The sequence below is a fragment of the Nomascus leucogenys genome, chromosome 11 (genome assembly GCF_006542625.1).
Source record: "Nomascus leucogenys isolate Asia chromosome 11, Asia_NLE_v1, whole genome shotgun sequence".
NCBI lineage: Eukaryota > Metazoa > Chordata > Mammalia > Primates > Hylobatidae > Nomascus > Nomascus leucogenys.
Genome location: NC_044391.1, coordinates 54,230,747 through 54,254,611, shown reverse-complemented (window position 1 = coordinate 54,254,611; position 23,865 = coordinate 54,230,747). Strand labels below are relative to the sequence as shown.

Here is a 23,865-nt window from a genome sequence, read left to right as displayed (position 1 = left end):
ACCTTTCCAAGCCACATGTTTTATTACTGAGCAGAGAGGCTGAGGGTTGGAGGAAGCTACTTTTGGAGGAGAGAACAGGAAGGGTTTGGGACAAGGGTCCTCTTCAAGGGTAGTTTAATCCCCAAGCCATGCCCCACGATCAGAGGGGTTAGAGATCCTCCCACACAGGAGGGCAGAGGGGGGTTAGTGCTGGTTCAGGAGGAAGCAACTGCCATCTCTGCATGGTGCCCCCTCCTCACTGCACAGTCACCTCCAGGCAATGACTCCCATTCTTCCTGCAGCGTAGCTTGCTGTTGTCACCACCTGCAGGGCCCTGGATGACCTTGACAGCCACACTGTTCTCCTTGAACCTCACTGAGAACCTGGAGAGGGAACAGAAAAACTAAGTCTAGTGCCCATCCCCTCACCCTGACTCCCACATTTTCATGATGGCCCCCCGCCATCATGCGAGTCAGAGGACTTGAGGCCCCAGAGAACCTGGGTGGGGGCCTGAGAAACACCTCCAAGCCCCGGCCTGCACTGCCCTACATGTTTCGCTTTCTGATCCCGGTCACAATGACCATCAGCCTGGCCGTCTACTCTAAGCCGCCCCTCACCCCCAGTTCATGGCCTCACTTCTCAGTCACGGTGACTGCAAGCTGCCTCTGCGTGGCATCCAGCACAGCCCGGTACATTTTGGTCAGCAGTTCAATCACATGCTCGCTGACCAGCAGGAAGTCCCCCTTGGAGCCCACTGATGACATCTTAGGAAGAGGGAAAAATAGCAGGAAAGGGATTCATTTTTTCTCTTTAGGAGCATCTGAGGGACATCAAAGGCCCAGAGTGAAAGGTCTGGTCCCCATCACCTCCAGCCTGCCCCAGCCCTGGGATGCATACCACCTTCTCCAGTCCAAGGCCTGCCCCACCCAGCTCTGATACCTCACTCAGATGCAAGCTAAAGAGTCCATCCTTGAGGCTGGTGACTGACACCCCAGCCACATTGTCTAGCCCAATGACAATTTTGGCCTGGGACTTCTTGGTGTCTGTGAGAATCACATGGCCCTTGGTCAGGAGGAGAATCCGAGAAGAAGTCTAGGGACGGAACAGGAAAGGGTGAGGAAAGACAGGATTAATTGCCCCCACTCCACCTGGCAGGGCGCAAACACAGCCTGCCATCCGCTCTCCAGATGCCAGCCCACAGCTCTGCACTAGCTGCGGGAGGAGTTCAGCCTGCAGGCCCTTACCTTGCCATTGCCACGATTGACCTTCTTCACGGCCTCTGCCATCAGAACAGGCCCTTCCTCCCCGCCTTTCAGCTTCTGCAGCTTGGGGTTCCCTTGCAGCCCAATGTAGTCACCACAGAATGGAATGGGGACACTGAGAACACACGGGAGGTGTGCAGCGGGACAAGGCCCACAGGCCTCTTCCCCACCCCCAGTGTTCCCATCCTAGTCCTCCCAGGCCCTTCCCCCACATCCACGTATCCTCTGTCAGTGTCCACAGAGCACAGTCCAGGACCAAGACATCAGCACCACTTGGGGAGTTGTTAGAAAGGCAAATTTTGGTCCCAACCCCAAGACCTGCTGGATCAGAGACTCTGAGGAGGGACACAGCACCTGGGGGTGACAATCCTGCCAGGTGATTCTAAGGCATGGTCAAGTTTGAGAACTGCTGCTTGATGGAACTGGCTGTGCAGGGTCTGGGAGGTGCTCACCTCTGGGGATATGAAGCCTTCTTGCCCTTGAACAGTTCACTGGCACAGAGCTTTTCCCTCAGGATCTCTACCTGCTTTGGGGACAGCTGATCACGGAACCTCTTGCACTGTGAGGAAGGAGGGACAGGAGCTAAAATCATAGAGTGGGAGGGCAGGGCTGGGGGGGGAGGTGAGAAACATTGACTGGAAGACACTAGGAGAGGAGAGAGAGAAAAAGGACAGGCACTAGACACCTCAGGGAGAGGCCGGGGCTGGAGGACCATTAAGGAGGAGTGTGAGAACCGAGGGAGGCTGGGGGAGGGAATGGACACCATCAAATAAAAGCACCAGGAGGGCTCTATGCTCAGCTCTCAGGGCAAGGCTTAGCCCCAGACAGGTATTCAATAAGCATTTCCTGAATAAAAGAACAAATTACTTTATGCTAAGTGAAATAAGCCAGACACAAAACGACAAATATTATGAGATTCCCACTTATATGAGGCACCTGGAAAAGTGAAATTCATAGAAACAGAAAGTAGATTATAAGATATCAGGGGCTAGGGGAATGGGAGAATAGGGGGTTATTACTTAATGGGTACAGAGTTTCAGTTTGGGGTGATGAAAAACACATATGGAGATGGATGGCAGTGATGGCTGCAGAACAACATGAATGTCGCTCATGCCACTGAACTATACACTTAAACACCGTTAAAATGGTAGATGGTATGTTATGTATATTTTACCACAATTTTTTTAATGGGAAAAAAATAGAAGAGGGAGGCAAAAGAGGAAAATCAGGGGGAGGGAAAAAAAAGACGAAATGAGAGGAGGGGTGCCTGGGCTCCACTTGCCTTCCACTGGTAGAAGAGCTGCCGCAGCTCCTGATTTGCTGTGCTGAGGCACTTGTAGGGGGCGGCTGGCCATGTCTTGTCCAAGACGTTTGTGGATGGCAAATTGTTCTTCAGCCCCAGTAGGTATTTCTGTACCTAGTTTGGGAGAAGGGGGATTGGGAGTGGAGTGATGAGAAGAAACACTTCCTGACAGGCAAACTGGCACCCAGATCCTGCCACTTCAAAGGAGGAAGTTAACCCACAGTGAGAAGCAAGGGGTGGAGCTGAAGAGATGGAAGGGAGTCACCTCCTGGATCTTTTTCAGCATGAGGTGCAGGCTTGAGGCCGGGAGGTAATAGCATGAATAGGAGACCGGAGGGAGAGAAGGATTAGTTCCAACCAGAGACCTGCTACCCAGGGCAGTGAGGTAAGAGGAACCAATATGAAAGCTGGTCTCAAAGTTTTGCTCCTGTAGCTTTCTATTCCTTCTGTTCACAATTGCCTACAGGTGGCAGCCACTGTCTGTGTCGGCTGTTGGCTAGGTACCAAATTTCCCGTCCTCTCAAATCAGTCAAGTCCAAACATGTCAGCCTCCATTCAAAGGAAGAAGGAGCAAATAAAGGAGCAAAGGAGAAAGAGCAAATGAATTCAGGGAGACAATGAAGAGGCCCAGAGCTTCAGAGCCCCCATTCCTCTCTTAAGCTGAGGGATCCAGACCCTCGAACAACAAAGAGGGGCTGTAAGCAAATGTGTCTCATGTCTGAATGAGCAATAGTCAGGGTCCTAACCACGGTCAAAAATCCAATCAGCGGAGGTCAGTTACAATTTGCTCCAGCCTCTGTCCAAGATCCCATGCTCATCCTCCTTCTCTCTGGCCTTTCCTAAGGTTTCATTGGAAGTGCTTTTCTCTCCTGGGTTTCCTCCCTGACACTTAGAGCCCAGCCTCATGTCGCAGGACCCCTGCATTCCCTGGGCACACCACCCGGACAGGACTGTTTCCCATGCCCCTACCCAGTCCATGCATGATCACTGTGTGCTTTAGCTCTCGATGCTCTCTTGACTCAACTCTGCCAACCTGGGAGATCAGCTCAAAGCCCTCCCTGATTCCCCAAGCCCCAGATTGCCTCTCCTTTCTTTGAAGCCCCATAGCAATTTGCCTACACTTGTCTTTGTACTATAGTTATTTGCATGGAAAGCAGCTCCCTTTTCTAGACACTGAGTCCTTATAAGGCAGGATCCCAGGTCTCACATTTTTTTCACTAGTCAACATTTATTGAGTGTCTACTTAGTGCCTGGCACTGTTCTAGGTATTGGGACATAACAGTGAACAAAGTCTTCATTTTCACTGGACTTACATTCTACTGTAGGGTGGAGAAGGGTACCAACTACACAAGCAAATAAATATATAGTGTGATGTCAGATAATGGCATCTGCTGTGATGCAAAGAAGTAGACCCTGAGGCAGGAATGAGTGGCAGCATTTTCCAAAGACATTAAAAAGCCAGGGTGAGCAAAAATTAGCCAGGCATGGTGGCGCATGCCTGTAATCCCAGCTACTCTAGAGGCTGAGACAGGAGAATCGCTTGAACCCAGGAGGCGGAGGTTGCAGTGAGCCAAGATCACACCACTGCACTCCAGCCTGGGTGACAGAGCAAGACTCTGTCTAAAAAAAAAAAAAAAGGGTGGCCGGAATCACTTGAGCAGGATCAGAGAGTAGGTCGGGGCAGATCATGATGGGCCTTGTAGGCTGTGGTAAGGAGTGGAACACCACTGGAGAATTTATACAGAAGAATGGCTTAATATGATGTTTTAAAAATTCAATATAGCTTATTATTTTGAGTTTTTTTAACTTATAGAAAAGTTGAAAAAAGATACAATTAACATCTGTGTACTGTATGTTCCTCATCTAAATGCACCAACTGATAATGTTAACACCTTGCACTATCTGTGTGCTCTAACACACACACATGTGTGCATATAAATACATGCATATACACATTTACACAAATCCTTGCTACCCTACCATCCTAAAGTAGGTTATAGATATCATGACATTTTACCCTAAAACGTCAGCATGCCTCTCCCAAGAACTGGAACATTCTCTTACACGATCATAACTCCATCACCACACCTAAGAAAATCAACATCACTCATCCAGCAGCAATCCACTCTCAGATTTCTCTACATGTCCTTTATAAACTTCTAAACATGTCCTTTGAAGCTTTGTTTTATTTTTCCTTTTCCAGGATCCAATCAAGCTTCATCCATGGCAACTGACTCTTTAGTCTCCCCCAACCTAGGACAAGGATTCTTAAGTTTTTGTTTTTGCCTCTTTTTTTGAGACAGGGTTTTGCTCTGTCGCCCAGGCTGGAGTGCAGTGCCACCATCACAGCTCACTGCAGCCTTGCCCGCCCGGGCTCAAGCGATCCTCCCACCTCAGCCTTCCAAGTAGCTGGGACTACAGGTACGAGCCACCACATCCACCTAATTTTTAAATTTTTTTTGTAGAGTCTAGGTCTCACTATGTTGCCCAGACTGGTCACAAATTCCTGGGCTCAAGCAATATTCCCGCCTCAGCCTCCCAAAGTGCTAGGCTTACAGGAGTGAGTCACCTTGCCTGGCCAAGGTTTTACATCCCATAGAGCACCTAGCAACCTGTTTGTTTATGGCACAGAATTACTGAAGATATAAAAAATGACTTGATTTTTGGCACTTCCAAATGTCTGGAATTTTTATGAAAATGTTTTACTAAGATATCAGGTTAAAAAATTAAAATAGAAAGAGGCAGAATACATAGTATATTGCTGTTAACTGCAGGAACTATCCAAGCTCATTGTAGCTTCCACTACAGGTCTGGTGGGTTTCGTGGGTTTGGGATCTGGGCCTGGGAAGGCCTCCAAGACTGGAGTCCCCAGTCCCTAGTCTGATTTTATTTATTAATAATTCAACAAACATGCCTAAACATCTGTCATAATCCCCTTTGTTCCAATTAATGTGAGGCCTCTGAAGGCTTTCTTCTTTTTATTGTTTTTTCTAGATCTAGAAAGTTCTGCCCTTTCCTATGCAGCCCTCCTGCCACCAGGTCTGCCTAGGGCCATGGGTTGCCTGAGCCTCTATCAATGAGGGGCAGTCTTAGGCAGTGGTTAAAAGCTCTAGAGTCAAATAGTTTGTAACCCAGCTTTACCACTTACAGCTGTGGAACCCCCGGCAAGTTATTTAACCTCCCTGAGCCTTGGCTTTTTAACTATAAAATGGGAGAAAGAAAAGAGCCTACCTCACAGGGTTATTGAAAGTATTAGAGTTAACGCATGTAAAGAGCTTAAAGCATAGTAGATGTTCAAAAGATAATGGGTAAGGCCGGGTGCAGTGGCTCACACCTGTAATCCTAGCACTTTGGGAGGTCAAGATGGGTGGGTCACTTGAGGTCAGGAGTTCAAGACCAGCCTGGCCAACATGGTGAAACTCTGTCTCTACTAAAAATACAAAAATTAGCTGGGCACAGTGGCGCATGCCTATAATCCCAGCTCAGGAGGCTGAGGCAGGATAATCGCTTGAACCTGGGAGGTGGAGGTTGCAGTGAGCCGAGATCACGCCATTGTACTCCAGCCTGGGCGACAAGAGTGAAACTCTGTCTCAAAAAGTAAATAAATGAATAAATAAAAATAAAACAAATGATAATGGATACTAGCATTAGTTACAGTCAAGGCAATGACAAACTGGAATAGTCAGAAACACTGGGGGAATCAGTGCCCAGTGCCCGCAGGCTTCTGTGGGGGTGTGATTTATTGAGACCCTGGTCTAAACCCAGCAGCTTCTGGGTTGACAATTAGTAGCTGCCTGACGATATACAGATGAAAGAAAAGGAAGAAGAAGGGCAGTCAGGAGATAACAGCAAAATCAGATTACAAGTCTCAGGTGTGTAGCAAGAAGCATGTATGGTGGGAAGGCAGACACTCTGGCACCAGCACAAGAGGTGATCAGGCAACTGAAGAGACCTGGAAGATGGAACTTCCCTGGGAAGGGGAAGAGGACGAGCAAATGAAGGCTCAGGAAGGCAAAAAAGAGGCCCAGAGCTTCAGAGCCCCCATTCCTCTCTTGAGCTGAGGGATCCAGACTCTCAAACAACAAAGAGGGGCTGCAAGCAAACGTGTCTTATGTCTGAATGAGCACAGTCAGGGTCCTAACTATGGTCAAAAACCCAATCAGTGGAGGTCAGTTACAATCTGCTCCAGCCTCTGTCCAAGATCCCTCTTGCTCTGTGGGATCTTGCTCTTCCTCCTTGGGAAAGGCTCTCTGGCCTTTCCCAAGGTTTCATTGGAAGTGCTTCTCCCTCCCTGGTTTCCTCCCTGACACTTCTCAGGAGCACTATTGCTATCTGACTGATGTCTCCAGAAGTTACTCTTCTCTGTCCCTGTTTTTCTCCCCCTGGGAACTGCCTGTAAGTTTGAATGTGTAGGCCTTCCAGGTGGGTCTTCCCACCCAGCCTGACCCACATCCTCCAGAATTAGGATAGGTCCTTCCTGAGATTTACTTTCTGACTTGCTGACAATAGTTTCAGAGGAAGTAGAAGGAAGATACAATTCGCCTACTCTCACCCCAACCCTAAAATGGATCTTGGGAGGTTGGGCTAGTTAATGTGTGGATCACTCTACTCTTCAATGAGGCTTAGCCTCTTCAACAGTTGTTAAACATCCAGCCCCAGGCTCTTCACAAGGCTATTTGACCACAGACCAGATGGTGGATGTGCTGAGACCCCTTCCTGCCACAAGGTTGCCTGGAGTGTCCACTCAAGCCAAAATGCTATCTGATTCTGCCCCTGAGTCCAAGGCACCGGGGCCTGGTCCCTGCAGGTAGCTGCCCTCTTCTCCTAGGACTTAAGTACATGCAGACTGAGGAAACTCTTGGGGGAAAGCTTTCAGTTGCCTCTTCTCAAACCCCTCTCCCAAACCTGTGCCTCCCTGCTCCATCCTTAACATCCACCCTAACCCCTACCACTTACCATGCTCTTGTAGATGAAATCTGCCAAGGTGAGGGCAGCCTCTGACCGGAAATATTTGCGATAATTCTTTCGGGCCTGGAAGAAAAGTACAAGAAAGGAGCCAAAGTGAAGATAGGCAGATTCTAGAAGAGGTTGTACTATTTTTCAACCACACAAAGACCTGAGTAAGATAAAGAGCTGAGACTGTAGCTGGAAGGAGGAAGTAAAGTCAGACAAGTTGGCAGTGAGGACACTTAGAGCAGAAGGCAAAGTTCTGCTGCCAAGTTAGGCATCTACTCACCCAGACACCTATACAGGTCTCCCCTACGGGCCTCTCACTCCCAGACACCCACCCACACACGGACGACCTGATACACAGAGGTACGGCCTGGGTGCAGGCAGGACTAGCTCTCTGCTGCTCTTGCCAGCAGGTGGCACAATCCAGGAGGAACAACGTGAGGAAATCTCTCTTCCAATCTCCATTACCTTCCACCCTCTCACAAAAGCCTGGATCAATAACACGGATGCCTTTATCTTCCCATAGCATTTCTTTTGCTGTAGAAAACATAGGAGATGTTAGAAAAATGGCACCTCCTGAGCCACCTTCCATCCTCCCTATTAGAGTGAACAGAGTGGGACTCTGGGGATGACCGTACCATGTTTCCCCGAAACCAAGAGGAGATGAGGATCTGACTCTTTCGCATCAGCTGGTAGTGGGTGCGGCAGCGCCAGCCTCGGTAAATCTTCTGTATGAGTGTGGCCAGCTGCTGGAGTCTCAGGCGCCTCTGTTCTTCAAGGTAGAAAAGCTGTGGAGAGGTAGAAGGGTGTGACAGAGAGACTGGCTCAAGGGAACAGTGCTGTCCTCTCCTATACCCCACAGTACTGAGGCTTCCCAACCAGGCCTTATTTGATCATTCCTTTGTCTTCTTAGTTCACTCATTTATTCATTCAGTAAACAAGTATCTACTTAACTCTAACTTTGTAGCAGGCCGTAAGCTAGATGTTGATCAACCCAACCCTCAAGGGCTCTGCCTCAGGCAAAGGCACTTAGAGCCATGCAGCACTGAGCTCCGCAGGCTCAGGGCAGTGTAGGAACCCAAGAGTTCAATTCCCAGGGATACGGTTCCTGCAGACAGGAAGCTTCCCATCCACTGGATAGTGATCCATTCCAGGTTATACATGCTCCCTCCCCTTCCAGCCTTTCTCACGTGGGCTCTCACTCTTCCACCTTCTACCCTCACCAAATGCAAGTGCACTCTCTAACTCACAGTCTTGGGGCTTCTAATGAAGATCTTTGTCTTGCCAAAGGCCAGCTCCCCCGAGGACATGCTCAGCTCCCCCAGGACCTTTTCGACACCTTCCCTATGGAAGCAGATGACAGAAAGCTGCAGAGGGGTATCTCAGGAGGGAGTCCTCTTCCACCTTTCCCCTAATCCTTTCAGCCTCCAAGAAGTGATCACTCAATTCATTCCTCAAAGTATCCATTCACCCAGCTTCAGCAGATGTGCACTGCACCTCCAGGTCTCTTCCCCCAGAGATGTTTCCTGCACTGCCCTTTCCTGATGCCCAGTCTCCTCATGGGGTCTTACCGGTCTCCCCCATTCCAGTGAGGCCAGGTGCTCCGGCTCAGCAATCGGTACCTTTCCAGGAAGGGCCCGTAACCCTGGCGGTGGGCATAGCCTGCCCGTCGCACCCGCACATTCTCCAGCAGTCCCAGGTACCGAGCCTGGGTTGCCACCAGGTCTGAAGAGAACTGACCTCGCTGCTGATGCTCATTGGGCTTTATGCACCTGGTAGGAGGTGGGGTAAGGCACAGGCTTCAGGGGCTGACACCATTGCCAGTGTAACCCATCATATTCCCCTATGCTGCACACGGTCCACTTCACTGAAAAGTTTCAAAGAAAGTAGACACACTGGCCTCCCCAGTTTCACTCACTTCTATGTATTCCCTACTGAATCTGATGCTCTCTCCCTGTGGGATTCTCAGCTCCTTATCTGACTGTTTTCTGTGAGGAAAGGACCTCTGATATCCTTATTCCAGAAGCACCCCCACATGGACATGTTCTACAGCACATGGACCCCGCACGTGCCATCACATATGTAGCATGTTCCCCTGCATGCCACCATGTCACCTGATGTAGTTGGGGTTCTTGGAATACAGGTTCTTCATGAGGATGGCCACAGAACTCCTGAACTGGGCCCCAGCAGTCGGGGGGCGTTTGAGAGACGCCTGCTTAGGATTGCCCTCAGGAAACAAGGACCGAAGGAGGGGGTGCTGGGCCTTCCACATGGCCTGCGACAGGTCTCGGAAGAGTAGGTCATTATTCTTGTCAATAAAGCTGGTCACGTTGTATGTCACCTGTAAAGGAGCAGCTATCGGTTTGGAGACCCCACAACCTTGTCCCAGCACTTGGCCCTCCCAGTCTCATTGTGAAGTATTCCAGACTCTCACCTTCCCCGGGTTCCTCCCCCATTGGCTTCAGCCTGGGCCTGGGCCCTAATCTCTGCCCTCCAGCCCTGCCATTTCACCTTGCCCGCATAGTGGCAGATGCGGAAGCAGCTGAGGCCCATGGTGTGGTCATACTGACGCTGGGCATTCTGAGTGACTTTGCTCTCGTAGTTGCCATGCTTGGAGAAGAGCTGGTTCAGCTTTGCTAGGAAAGTGGAGTCACTGACCACCCCAGGCCGCAGGCACTCCTCATCCAACATGGCCAGGATACCTCGCTGATTCTGGGCCGGGGGAACAAAAGAAGCCCAACCTAAATCTGGTCCTCCAAGATGTCCACTTTCTCATTGCTGCCCCCTTTCTCTGCTCTTATCTTCTGCCCTCTTTACTGCCCCTACCAAGTGGGGAATCAGGGAGAGAGATAGGGGAAGGATGTTCAGGCAGTCTGGAAGGGGAAGTCCCACAGATAAGAGAATGACAACTCACATGCTCAATGAGCTTACAAATGATGCCATTATCAAAGTAGTCCACCTTTGTCCACGGTATGCCCTGGTCAGGGGAGACAACAAATTACAGGGAACACGTCCAAGACAAGCCTCCAGAGACCTCACCAGATCCAGCCTTTCACCCACCCAACAAAGGACATCAGAAAGCCCCATAGTTCAGAGGGGTCCTTGGTATGATTTCTATTTATGTCCCCATCCCTCCAAGGCTGGTGGAGAATTTGTGGGGTGGGTAGACAGACACACGGGAGGAACTGGAGCAGCTGTGAGACAGGGTGGGACAATGCAGAGATCCCCGTAGGTGGTGTAGGGTGGAGAGGGAAGTGTAACATGTTGAGTGAAGATTAGGATAGAGATTTCCCGTGTGGGAGTGGGGAAGGATCCATGTGTATGTGGAACAGCGGCCACACTACTCTGTGCTCTATAAAACCACAGCACATGAGAGTTTATCATCAAACAACAAGGCTAATTTGATACATCTTCAAAGATCTACATCAGTGATTCTCAAACTTGAGTGTGCAGCACAATCACCTGGAGGGCTGTTAAAATACAGATTTATGGGTCCCACTCCCCAAGTTTCTGATTCAACAGGTCTGGGATGTGGGCCTGGAATCTGCATTTCCAACATGTTTCCAGGTGATTTTGATGCTGCTGGTCCAGGACCACCCTTTAGGAACCACTTTATCTACATGAGACTTTGAGACTATATAATGTTTTGAAAAGCAAGAATGGTACAAAAGCAGAAGACCCAAAGATAATCATTCTCCACTTTGGGGACTTGCTGGGCATCAGGCCTACAGATAGGATAGCTCCTGATCCCACCCAAGGGTCAGACACTGCAGGCTGGGACATTCTCATGTATGGCTGGGAAGCATAGGTCTTTCGTTCCTCCCTCTATCACAGGTCTTTAGAGAAAACAGAATTAAATTAAGTTGCCTCCCACTTAATCCCCCAAATACCTTCCCCAACCAGTTAAAGGAATTATGACATTCTTAAAATACTGTGTTGCTGTAAAAAAGCATCCTTACATACTGATATGGAAAGATCTCGTTACGTGATGACAACAAGGTACAGAACAGAGTGTATTTACTGCCATTTGTATAGATTTTGTGGGGAAATATATTTACAAATTTGTTTGCATATGCGTAAGAGACTTCTGGAAGGAGGCCCATGTTGGTTGCCTTTGGGTGGGGAGGAGAACTAGGAGGCTAGGGGCAGAAGTAGGAGGGAAACTTTCCTTATATACTTTCTAAGCTTTTTGAATTTTGAAGCATGGGAATGTATTATGTATTTGATCATTTAAATTGTTAAAGTTAAAACATACAAAACAACTAAAAAAACTTTTTCACACATTGTGACCACATTGCCTGAAATTCTGTTACAACCTATTCCTGAGAGCTCACAAGGGAACATCCCTGGGAGGGTTTTGATGAGGGAGACTCTCAGCCATTCACACTTTGAAGGTAATGAGCTCAATCAGAGAGCTTTTCTAACACCTAGCCATAGAAATTAGAGCCATGGGGCACTTCTGGTGAGGAAGTCTGGGATCATGGTGTTACAAGAAAGGACAGCAACCGTAGCTAGGGCCCGGGGGAGACCAAGGACTCTGAGATGTTAGAGAAGGGCACAGAAAGAGATGTGGTTGGGCCAAGCCCAGGAGAAATGTCCTTTTTATATTTGGCTCTCAGTCTGCCATAGGCCAAGCACAGCTGTCACTTCCCTCTTGTCAGGACTTTCCACACATGCACCCCGGGAGGCCAGGGAAATGAAGAATGGAGAGCAGAGGATTAGGGCTACTTGGTAATGCTGGAATGATCTACTATGCAAGGGAAACATTTTGTCCTCTGTGTTCCCATCTGGGGACGATGTAGAGGAAATTGTGATCAAGGAGAAAGGAAGCTCTGGCATATGCCTAGAAGTTGTTTAAGAGGGGGAAGTAGAAAAGACTTGGTTTACTTCTCTCTTATATTCCTCTTGCTCTTCTTTCAGGGTCATCTCTATGAACACCTGCTGCAGCTTCTCATTGCAGTAGTTGATCACAAATTGCTCAAAGCTATTATCCTGAGAGAGGGAGCACAGGTTAGAGAGCTCACTCCAAGACTGTTTCTCCCTCTCAGTCCTACCTCCCCTCCCTCACATCCCCCCTGTGAGCCTGTCCACCTCTAATCCTAGGCGAGCAAGGTGCTGAGGTGAGGCACTCTCACCTCTAATATCTCAAAACCGTAGATATCAAGGACTCCCATTACCTTCTTCTTTTCCCCGATGCCCACCTGAAGAGGAGAGAAAGATAAATCTGAGGACAGGCCCCCTTTACTGTCCTCAGTAAAGGGGTTTGGAGACCCCTTTGCAACCCCAGGTCTGCACACCAGGCCAGCTCCTTCTGGAGCGGATGGGGTTGGAGTAGGGGGCAAACAGAACTAGCAAGAGCTTTGCCAAACTGGAAAGGAATTGTTGTGATTTTACTCTCCCTCCTCCACACACTAGAGAAGAAGCAAAGAGGGAGGAAAGGAGGAAAAGGAAGATACAGATAGATTCCAGGATGGTGCTCCGATGGTACCAGGTAGAAAGACAATAAAACCTCTCAGGACAATAACCATCTCTTATATTTGTAGAGCATTTTACAAAAGATTCCACGTCTTTATTTATCATAACCTTATAAGGTATTATTGTTCCCATTTTACAGATGAAAAAGTCAAATTTCAGAAGGATAGGTACTTACCAAGCCTAGACTCAAATTCCTTCTTATTCTACTACCTTTCAGTAATAGCTTCTAAATAGATGGCACTTCCATGTGGATAGTTTGTTAATAACAGCTTTACTGAATATAATTCACATACCATGTACAATTCAGTGGCTTTTTAGTATATTCAAAAGGTTGTACAACCATCACCACTACCTAATTTCAGAACATTTTCATCGCCCCACAAAAGAAATCCTATACCCATTATTAGTCACTCCCCATACCCCTCTTCCCCCAGCCCTTAGCAGTCATTGATCTACTTCACATCTCTATGAATTTGCCTATTCTGGACATTTCATATGAATGGAATCAAACAAAATGTGGTCTTTTGTGACTAGCTTCTTTCACTCAGCAAAATGTTTTCAAGGCTCATCAATCTTGAAGCATGTATCAGTACTTCATTCTTTTTATGGACAAATAACATTCTTTTGTACAGATATACCACATTTTGTTTATCTCTTCATCAGCTGATGGACATTTGGGCTATTTCTACTTTTTGGCTATTACAAATAAGGCTTCTATGAACATTTGTGTACAAATTTTAGTGAGAACATCTAATTTCAGTTCTCTTGGGTATATACCTAGGCGTGGGAATTGTGGTAACATATGGTAACTATTTACATAATTTATCTGATCCTCATTAAACCCTGTGAAGCAGGTAGGAATGCATTAGTGTTTCTTAAATAGTTTTTTATTTAACTTTTTTTTTTCATAAAATATAGAGTTTGGGTCTCACTATATTGCCCAGACCGGTCTTGAACTACTGAGCTCAAGCAATCCTCCCACCTCGGCCTCCCAAAGTCCTGGGATTACAGGCATGGGCCACCACACCCAGCACATTAGTGTTTCTTTTTTTTTTTTTTTTTTTTTTTGAGACAGAGTCTCGCTCTGTCGCCCAGGCTGGAGTGCAGTGGCGCAATCTCAGCTCACTGCAAGCTCCGCCTCCTGGGTTCACGCCATTCTCCTGCCTCAGCCTCTCCGAGAAGCTGGGACTACAGGCGCCCGCCACCACGCCCGGCTAATTTTTTTGTATTTTTAGTAGAGACGGGGTTTCACCGTGGTCTTGATCTCCTGACCTCATGATCCGCCCGCCTCGGCCTCTCAAAGTGCTGGGATTACAAGCGTGAGCCACCGCGCCTGGCCATTAGTGTTTCTTAGTGGGCATTTCCAAATCAGGACACTGAGGCCCAGAACCTTTGTGAAATTGAAAGTCCACATGACTTTTTACTTAATTGAAAGTCCACATGACTTTCAATTAAGTAAGTAGATGATAGATCCAGATTGTCTAACTCAAAAGCCAGTGATGTTTCCATGACAACACACTGTTGGAAGGAACTGTACCCTCCCCATCATCCTCCCTACTCTGCTCATCTCAGAAACCAAGGTATAGGGCTGGTGACGGGGCAGGAAAGTGAGGCAGACAGGAGAGCATGGAGAAAAGAGAGCAGCCACTTGCCTTGATGCTCTCATTGATTCGATTCACTATCCAGTCAAAGAGGCGGCTGTAGATGTTCTTAGCCAGGGCGTCCCGAGCATACTGAGCCTGTGGGTGAGGCCCAGCTGGTTAGGGTGGCATCACAGAACAGGGTCAAAACAGCCTCCTCCACTCCAGTGAGCCCCTTACCTGCATAACATTCAGTGCAGTGACCACCTTTTCCTTGGCTGTTTCCATGGTCCTCGAGCACAAAGCTCTCTCTAGTTCTTCTGAATTCAAGCCCACCATCTCCCCAATCTCCCGAACACCTGGGGTAATAAGAAAGTACAGCATGTCCTTAGAGGCAGCTTTCTCTCAGGGGAGGGAGTGCAATCTGATAAGTGAAATTGCCTGAGACACTGGTGTCCTGGGGTCTCACTGGAGAAGTCATTGCAGCCAACCCAGAACATGGCCCTGGAGGAATCTCAGGGAGGTGGGGGACAGGAGAAAGGGGATCTGGGCATTTTGCATGTATCATCTACTGTAATATGAGAATCTCATGAATTAGGTGTGATTATCCCCATTCTGCAGAATAATCAACTCAGACTCAGAGAATTTCCAGACCTAGATATATCAAATTTAAAAGCTCATTCTAATATGCTTCATCAGGAGTTCTCAGTGAGTCTGTGTAGGGGAGAATTCAGGAGTGGGCTGAGTGGGACTGCATCAGGGTGAGATCAATTATGCTAGAGATGGTAGAAGGACACGACTTGCAGTAGGAGATTCAGGGTCTGGGTAGGGGCTCCAGCAGGCTGGGATGCAGACCTCTCCCATCATGGATGCCACTTGCTGGTATCCCATTGGCCTGGAACTCATCAGCCACCAACACGTTCCCCAGCTTTAGCACCATGGATGTCACCTCTAGCACTTGTCGAATCTCCTCCTCTGAGAACCCAATCACTGCCATTGCACTCTTAGGCAGAAAGCAGAAATCAAAAGCTGAACTGTTGGTGCCAGTCCAATGCGAATAGAGGATGACCTAAGGGCCCAAGCCTGCCTCACCCCTGGGCACCCACCTGTACAGCCCTGAAGCTGGAGGCGTCGTCCATGCCATCCACTCTGGATGCTTCATGATTCAGATAGGCATAGCCAGTTGTATCCCGCTCAAGCTTCAGGGCCTCTGGGAGGGCCAGTGTTGGGGAAGAGGGTTAGTACCCAGGCTCTCTGGAGCCCTCCAGCCTTGACACCTCACAGCTCTTGCCCTAATGGATTCATTCATTTATTCAAAGGAGTGATTTTTGTTTTGGGTTCTTCCCCTGCCTCCTTTGTTTTGGGATCATTAATTCCTGTGATGATAGACTAATTTTTGTTGTTGTTGAGACAGGGTCTCACTCTGTCACGCAGGCTGGAGGGCAGTGGTGCGATCTCAGCTCACTGCAAGCTCCACCTCCCAGGTTCAAGTGATTCTCATGCCTCAGCCTCCTGTGTAGCTGGGACTATGGGTGAGTGCCACCACGCCTGGCTAATTTTGGTATTTTTAGTAGAGATGGGGTTTCTCCATGTTGGCCAGGCTGGTCTCAACTCCTGCACTCAAGCAATCCACCCGCCTCGGCCTCTCAAAGTGCTGGGATTACAGGCATGAGTCACTTGGCCTAACAGACTAAATTTTTAAGTACACTTTTAAGTAGTGTTTAGGGTTTTTATGCTCATATTGATTGGGTTTTCCCCCAACTTTTATGAAACAAAACCCTCATTTTACTCTTCTCCCTACCCTCAGGGTTCTAAACAATAAAAATAAGCAACCCTTCCATCCTACGCAGGTGCCTCTGGAGGGTGAAGATAAGGGGAGAAAGGTAAACGCATATCTCCTGCCTGCCCCCAGCCTCAACTCTTGGCCTGGGTTGCTCATTCATTGTTTGAACACCAAACACCAATAAAATGGCAGGTAGCATGTTCCCCAACCCTGACACCTCTTCTGAAAAGTTTTCTTTGATGCTGAGGGCCTGAGCCAAATGGCTCTCTTGCATTCTCCACTGGTGAATCTATATCTCAGCCCATATCATATGGGCTAGGTTTTGTTTTTTTCTGTCTCTCCCACAAATGAGCAACTTGTGTGTTGGGACTGTGTTTTTCATCTCCATATTCTGTGTGCCTTTCTGGCATGCAGGAAATTTTCTCTTTTTAATAAATGAATCAAGTGAATGATCAAAGCTGTTTCCCTAGGATGGGAGAGATTCGGTGAATCATGGAGTTTGAGGGATGTCAATTATCTGGTATGCAAATGATCTGAGAATCAGGGAGTATCCCTCAAACTATAGTCTAATGGCAGCTCCCTCGGCACACAAATTTTGAAACAAGAGCCTGCTAAGGAGGGGTATCTGGAGGGAGAATGAGTCAGAAAGTCTGGGGATGATGATACCTGGGAGACCTCATCTAGAGTTGATTTAAACCAATAGATGACAGACCAACCAGAACAAGACACTAATGCCCATGATGCAGACAAGTTGAACATAACCAAAACTATTAAGCCAGGAAAGAGCATGAGATCTGCAGGGGTTCCCGAAGATCACAGAGATATCCAAGAGTGGAAAAGGAGATAGCACAGACCTAGCGTAGAATCACCAGAAACCAAAGAGACATTCTTGGGGGCCAGACACCCACGGTGCTCACAGCCAGAGGGGAGATTGGGAGGCAAACTCCAGTAGGGCTTAAAGTCCACCAGACACTCCAGTGATGCCCACCCAGAGCCACTTCAGGCCAGTCCAGCATCCAGGCTGTGATCGACCCTTCCCCAGGCCAAGCCAAGGGGCTCTAGGTCTTCTGCTCTTTTTTTTTTTTTTTTTTTTTTTTTTTTTGAGACAGAGTCTTGCTCTGTCGCCCAGGCTGGAGTTCAGTGGCGCAATCTCGGCTCACTGCAAGTTCCGCCTCCTGGGTTCACGCCATTCTCATGCCTCAGCCTCTCCGAGTAGCTGGGACTACAGGCGCCCGCCACCACGCCCGGCTAATTTTTTATATTTTTAGTAGAGACGGGGTTTCACCGTGGTCTCGATCTCCTGATCTCGTGATTCGCCCGCCTCAGCCTCCCAAAGTGCTGGGATTACAAGCGTGAGCCACCGCGCCCGGCCGGTCTTCTGCTCTTATAGCCAGCTGCACAGGCCTGATGGCCCTGATCACACCATATTACAATGGATCTGCTCACACACCTGTTATCCCTAGAAGACTATAAGTTCTTCGAGGACAGGGTCATGTCTTACTCAACTCTGTATCCCTAGAGGCTAGCATAATATTTGATCATAGGTGTTCAAGAGATGTTGAATGAATGAATGAATGAATGAATGAAAAGAAAATCAGGAACAGGGTCCTAGGTAAGGCAGATGTAGACCCAGGACAGCTTCAACTAGAGTTCACTGAAAGGTCCTGAACACTTACAACATTCTGCCTGCTTCCCTGCTTTAATTAAATTCCCTTAAGATGAAGGTAGGAAGGAAAGTAGATGGATATAAGTGTTTTATATTTGAAGCCAGCTCAGGGAAAGCAGAACCCAGGCAGGAAAGAGGAACGAGAACAGTGAAGAAGCAAGAAGGCATATCCCTGGCAATAAAACCCCAGAAAAGGAAGAGAACACAGGGGTAAAGGAATTTGTTCCCAACAATGAGTGGGTGAGGCTCAGAATGGGAAATGCAGCAAGGAAAATCTGGGAGGCTCAAGGGAAGAGGGCTGTAGGGGCCCAGAGGGAACAGGGGTTCTGGAACTGAATGGAGGTTGGGGACTTTGCCATGTGTCACTCATGAGGACACTTTCCCCATGCAGGCACATACTCAGCAGCTGTGCATCTGCTCCAGCCAGCAGCTGATAGAAGATGTGGAAGTTCCTTTCTCCTTTGAGCTGCTTCACTACTCGGGATTTCTCAAGCAGATCTGGCAGAGAATTAGAAAAATAACATCCTGAGGGCCTGGGAGATGCAGTAGCTTCCCTCTAACTCTGCCCCCATCGCCGGCATTCCTAGTGGTTGGGAAGTCTCCTTGACATCTAACATTCTGCCTTTCTACAGGAACAGATTAGCAGAAAGGGCCATGGGAGGCAGGTGGAAGACAGGTGAGTGGAACTGGGGAGACACGTACAGTTTGTGATGACACCACCGAGGGGGGATCCCTTGAAGTCAAATTCAATATCCATGTATTTTCCCTTCAGAGAGAGACCAGAGAGAGAGAGACTTAGCTTCTTCCTCTTCTCACCACTCTGCCTGGGAGGGGTCTGTGCCACATTCCTCCCTCTCAAGCCCCCACATCCTCTCCTCCCAGGTGGGGAGACATTTACTCACAAATCGGGAGGAATTGTTGTTGCGAATGGTCTTGGCATTGCCAAAAGCTACAGAGACGAGGAGGGGAGAAGTGAAACTCTAGAGAAGGGAAAGGAGGAAGGGCTTCCAGTCCTCATGACAATCTCAGATTTTTTTGGGCTGAACAAGAGAGGTGATTTTGCAGCACTGGGGAAGAGGGTCTACGGCTCAGTGATTCTGGGGGTTAGATGGAGGGTGGAGAGAGCAGAGAGCAGAATTCTCACCCTCCAGCACTGGGTTAGACTGCAGCAGCTGCTCCTTCACAGAGTTCACCTGCTCTCCTTTCCCACAGACAGCAGCCACGTAAGACATCACCAGCTTGCTGGCCTCTGTGCAGGAGAAACACTCTCGTGGGTCCCCACCCAGGACTAGCCCATCCCCCCACCTCCTTAACTTCCTTCACCCTGGTGCCTCACCACCCCTTGGAGTCAGAAAAAGTGGAAAGGAAGTTCTGTGGGGTGGAGGGTCAGGTCTAAGTCTGGCTTGCAAAGAGACAAGGAGACAGTTCCAGAGGTGACTCCATGTGCTCCCCCAGCCAGGGGCCTCACCAGTCTTCCCTGATCCACTCTCGCCTGTGATGAGGATACACTGGTCTCGGTCCCTGTCCCTCAATGACTGGTACGCCACATTTGCCAATGCGTAGCTTGTGGGGAGGAAGTGGGCAATGACTATTGTGGAACCAGTTCAAGACACCATCTTTCATTCAATCTCCAGCACCCAGGTTCATCCACTCTCTCTACTTGGAGCAGACTGGGCAAGATGTGACAGGCCTTGGAAGGGGCCTCCAGAAGGCCAGGGAAGGAAGGGGCAGCTGGAGAAGCCCCTTCAGGGGAAGGGACAAAGGAAATTAGGATGACTCAGTGTCAAGAAGCTGGGGCCCTCTCAGCCTTCCCTTGGTCCCCCTACTCACATATGGGGCTTCAGCTCATAGAAAGTATAGTCTTGATATTTGGCAATGAACTCTGGCCCATAGATGGGAAGCTGTTGATAGGGATTCACCGAGATCACCACATTCCCAATGTAGGTCTGGAGCCAGGAAAAAGGTGAAGGGAATGAGCTTGAGGGTGAGGTGGGAGCCTGTGACCTCTCCAGCCACATATCCACAGCCAGAGGCACCCATATGACACTCACATAAATCTCCTTGTTTTCATAGCGAAGCTGAAGATTCTTGAGCAGTGATTCCTCCACCAAGGGTTCCAGGAGGACAAGATCCTCCACCCCCACAGAACCTTCCAGGAGAGGCATGTCCAGAGGGGCCACTGATCCTGGGGATAAGGGGCGCAGTTTGCTGATGTCCACTCAGCTTTAGGGGCCAGTAACTGTTTGAGAGGAGGATGGCAGAAGGACCAGAAGAGCCTTCCTCTTTTCCTACCCTGGCCCTAAAGAGAGCCCCCAACCTAGGAGAGGCCTCTGGACCAGCCCAAGCTAACTAGGGAGGCTGAAACTCTCAGCAGGAGGTGGGGGGGGATCCTCTGCTGCCTGGGTTACAGTTGGTGGGGGTGGGGCAGGGGTGGGACAGGAACACCTGCCTCTGACTACCAGGGGAAGGCAGGCACCCAGTGGGCTACAACTGGGGAAGCAGAGTTGTGACTGAAGGAGAGAGGGCTGAGGAGGAAAGTGTAAGCAAAGACTTGTGCTGCCGCCAGGTACAGAAAGCCCTCTCTCTCCTACAATGGGCCCTGGCCAGGGTAAAGACTCCCCATCTCCCCCCAGTGCTTCTTCTCAACCCCTTACCTCTCACAGCCCCTATTAAAGGCACCCAACCTACCCATACCCATTTCAGAAGTTCTTCCAAAGGTCTCTCCTTCCCTGTCATTGCTACAGTGAGCTTCATTTTTAAAATGGGAACTGGACAAGGCAGAATTATAGAGGATAGAGGCAGGAGTTCCTCCATAAGAGACTGGAATTTCCCAAAGAAAATGAAAGTGGAGTTTGCTTCCCCAACAAACAGGCAGTTGTCAGGACCTCTGGATGTGCTACATGTCTGTCTCTATTTTTCCATCTCCAGCTTTTACACCCACTCCTGTAAACTTCTGGCATGGACTTTGCCCCAGAGGGACACACCTAGCTTCTTGGGGGAGTGAAAAAGGAGGAGCAGAGTTGGAACTACAGGGAGGGTGGTGGGGCTTGGCCCCCATGCAGTAGGCACATGGGCAGGTGTTCCCTAAGGAGGAAACCCGGCCCTCCTCAGTCTTTCCTGTGAGACCGAGTAGGCAGAGTGGCCAGGCACAGGACAGAATTATTAGTACAATGGTCAATGCCACTCCCGAACAGGAATGAAAGAGACACATCCTCCTATGCTATTGCATCTCTGAACCCGGGCTGGGGAGGGGAGGAAGGAGGATTGGAAGTGGGGCAAGAAGGGGCACACAGGCTTCCTTCTCCCTTCACTTGGCTTTTCCCAAGCTCTAGGAAAAGAGAGCACTTGTCACTTATCAGAAGGACACAACTGAGGAAGCAATAAGAATATCAATAATAGCAGTCTCTAGCAATCAGGCAGCGTTTACCATGAACTGGACAGGGTTCTAAGCACTGTACATACACTAATTCATTTAGTGCTTACAATATCCCCATGAAATAGATACTATTTTTGTATTTTCTAGATTTTACAAAAAACTAAGTCTTTTAACTAACTTGGCAGAGAAGGTTGAGAAGCAGAAGGTGGGTTGGGAGCAGTCATCTTCTTTGGATTTGGATTTGAAGGGAGTGGGAATGTGACTGGTTGAGGGTAGGGAAGGGAAAAAGGCAACAGGCCCCAGATGGGGCGCCCCAAGGTGTTAAAGAGAAGCAGTGACAGGTCAAGGCAGGACTCACCCAACACTGGAACTAGGGTATAACTTCACTGTTCTTTGGAGAATGGTGGATGAAATCTCAATTTGACAGGAATGGGGCACAGGTGTTCCGGCCCCAGGATGGAGAGGTGGCTTAATGGGAGCTGTCCATGGTGCAGGGAAGCTGGGAAAAACGCTGCCCTCCTCTTGCCAGTGTCCACTCTTCTGATGTTCCCTTTTGCTGCCTCTTCCAGCCCAGGCTCCCTGTGCCAGTCAAACCAGGAGAGGCCGGAGATGGCTGATTAGCACAAAGTCCAGACTGTTCCTGCTGAGGGTGTGGCTCACTTAACCCTTCACAGGCCTGAAGCCCCAGAGGGAGACACTCAAGCTCTCGCTAGGTAGGAAAGGGTATCTGGCTGGCATTAGCTGAGAGGCTTAACTAAAGGAGGGTTCTTGCTCCATTGTCTCCCAAATTTGGAAATGAAAGCTGAAATAATGGAATTTATAGCCAAGGAAAATATTTCCCAAAGAGAAGTCAGGAATTTTGTCAAGGACAGGTAGGGCCAAGTGCGGCTGCTCATGCCTATACTCCCAGCACTTTGGGAGGCCAAGGCGGGAAGATCACTTGAGCCCAGGAGTTCGAGACCAGCCTAGGCAACATGGCGAGACACGTCTTTACAAAGAGTGTCTTCCTAGCAAAAAACAGTACCTCCCTCATACCTACTCTTCCTATCTTATCGGGAGTCAGGGGATGTTAATGAGATTACTTGGAGAGGTAAGCAGACAAAATCCCCAAATTCTTCTCCACTTCCCTTCCCCCATGAATCAGACCCTATCATAGAGACCTAAAGATTAAAGTGATTAGTAATAATACCTCACATGTGTATAGATGTCCCAGTTTCATTGAACTCCCCCCTGCAATGCCTCACTGAATAGCACCATCCTGAGGAGGGCAATACAGATACTCCATTAAAATGGAAAACTAGGGACAAACACCAGAATCAGAGAGGTTACACAATGTGCCCACAGTTCCATGCTAGTGCATGGCAGAACCAGGAACAGAATGCAGCTCCCTAAGTTTGCCATAAGTTGGAGCCCAAGTTCTAATTTTAATTCTTCAGCACTAGGACACTGAGTAAGACCCTGAGCTGCTGTAATAGCTCCATCTGATAGATAAGAAGTACCCCTTCATCCAGCCAGGAAAATTCCTAAAAACAGCAAGCCCCCTCTGCCTACCATCCTCTCTCCCAGGCATGCACAAAGAACAAATTAGGTAATTACAGGTAATTATAGACACTTAACTGAAGAGAGACTTGATTCTCCAACTCTCAGCTATGGCTGCTTGGTGCAAGGTCCAAACTCTATTGCTCTCACAGAAGCACTCTGCATAAGCCTGGCCCATCAGCAGTTCTATTATCAACCTGCCTTTACATAATTTATTGATCTACTACATATATTTGAAGGTGGAGGGAGGCAAGGAAAAGAGAGAAAGCTGAGTGGAAGTGACATCAAAACATAATGCTATATATAGGTGGAGTAGTATCCATGTCCTAGAGGCAGAAGTGACAAATATCACCTATTTACCACTGGAAGAAACAGATCTAGAGTGAGAAAACCACTTTTCCAGGGTCACACCACTGCAAACCTGGCAGAGCTGGCACCAAAACCCAAGTCTCATGTTCTCTAGGCCAGGAATCTGCAGCCATCTGGGGTTTACCTGCATGTCCACCCATTCAGTCAACTGAGTGCCTACTATGTGCTTACTCATGAGAAAAGTGACTCTAAAATGAGATGGGACTCTCAGGTGTTAAGAACAATGACATGAACATCACAGCTAGGGCAACCAACTGTACTGATCTGCCTGTGGGACACAGCGGGGTTCTCTGGACATGGGAATTTGAGTGTTAAAACTAGGAAAGTCCCAGGCAAACTGGAGCCAGTGGGTCAACCTAAACTAACAAGATATAACATACACATCCAAGTCAGCTGGGATTTTCTAATCTCCTGCTTTCTAGGCAAAACTGAAGCAACCAGAGCTTATTAGTCTTCCTCTACTTTGACTCCTAAATCACCTTCCTTTTTCCCCCTTAACATTTCTAGACCATGGAAGGGGCAAGAGGGAACTTTTTGGGGTTACAGAAATAGTCTATATCCTGATTGTGGTAGTGGTTAT

General features: G+C 48.6%; 1 protein-coding gene across 2 annotated transcripts; it reads right to left on the bottom strand.

Moving 5' to 3' along the window:
• Positions 1-23,048, bottom strand: MYO1A (myosin IA). 2 transcript variants are annotated; one of them, XM_030822399.1, is made up of 29 exons: positions 22,567-23,048; positions 21,736-21,956; positions 20,053-20,186; positions 19,832-19,947; positions 19,470-19,564; positions 19,146-19,250; positions 18,904-18,950; positions 18,704-18,767; positions 18,401-18,499; positions 15,659-15,762; positions 15,408-15,555; positions 14,793-14,911; positions 14,625-14,711; positions 12,633-12,698; positions 12,385-12,489; positions 10,412-10,474; positions 10,009-10,209; positions 9,612-9,838; positions 9,069-9,269; positions 8,748-8,841; positions 8,136-8,285; positions 7,966-8,034; positions 7,501-7,575; positions 2,524-2,658; positions 1,694-1,800; positions 1,224-1,356; positions 919-1,071; positions 616-743; positions 1-362 (listed from the first exon to the last, which is right to left on the bottom strand). In XM_030822399.1, the coding sequence occupies exons 3-29, from the start codon at positions 20,164-20,166 to the stop codon at positions 236-238; spliced, it is 3,132 nt and encodes a 1,043-aa protein (XP_030678259.1). In that variant the 5' UTR covers positions 20,167-20,186; positions 21,736-21,956; positions 22,567-23,048; the 3' UTR covers positions 1-235. The 2 variants fall into 2 exon arrangements, with proteins under 2 accessions (XP_030678259.1, XP_030678260.1); XM_030822400.1 differs by lacking the exons at positions 18,904-18,950; positions 19,832-19,947; positions 20,053-20,186; positions 21,736-21,956; positions 22,567-23,048 and having other exon boundaries at positions 98-362; positions 19,470-19,673.
• Between the last annotated feature and the right edge of the window lie 817 nt (positions 23,049-23,865).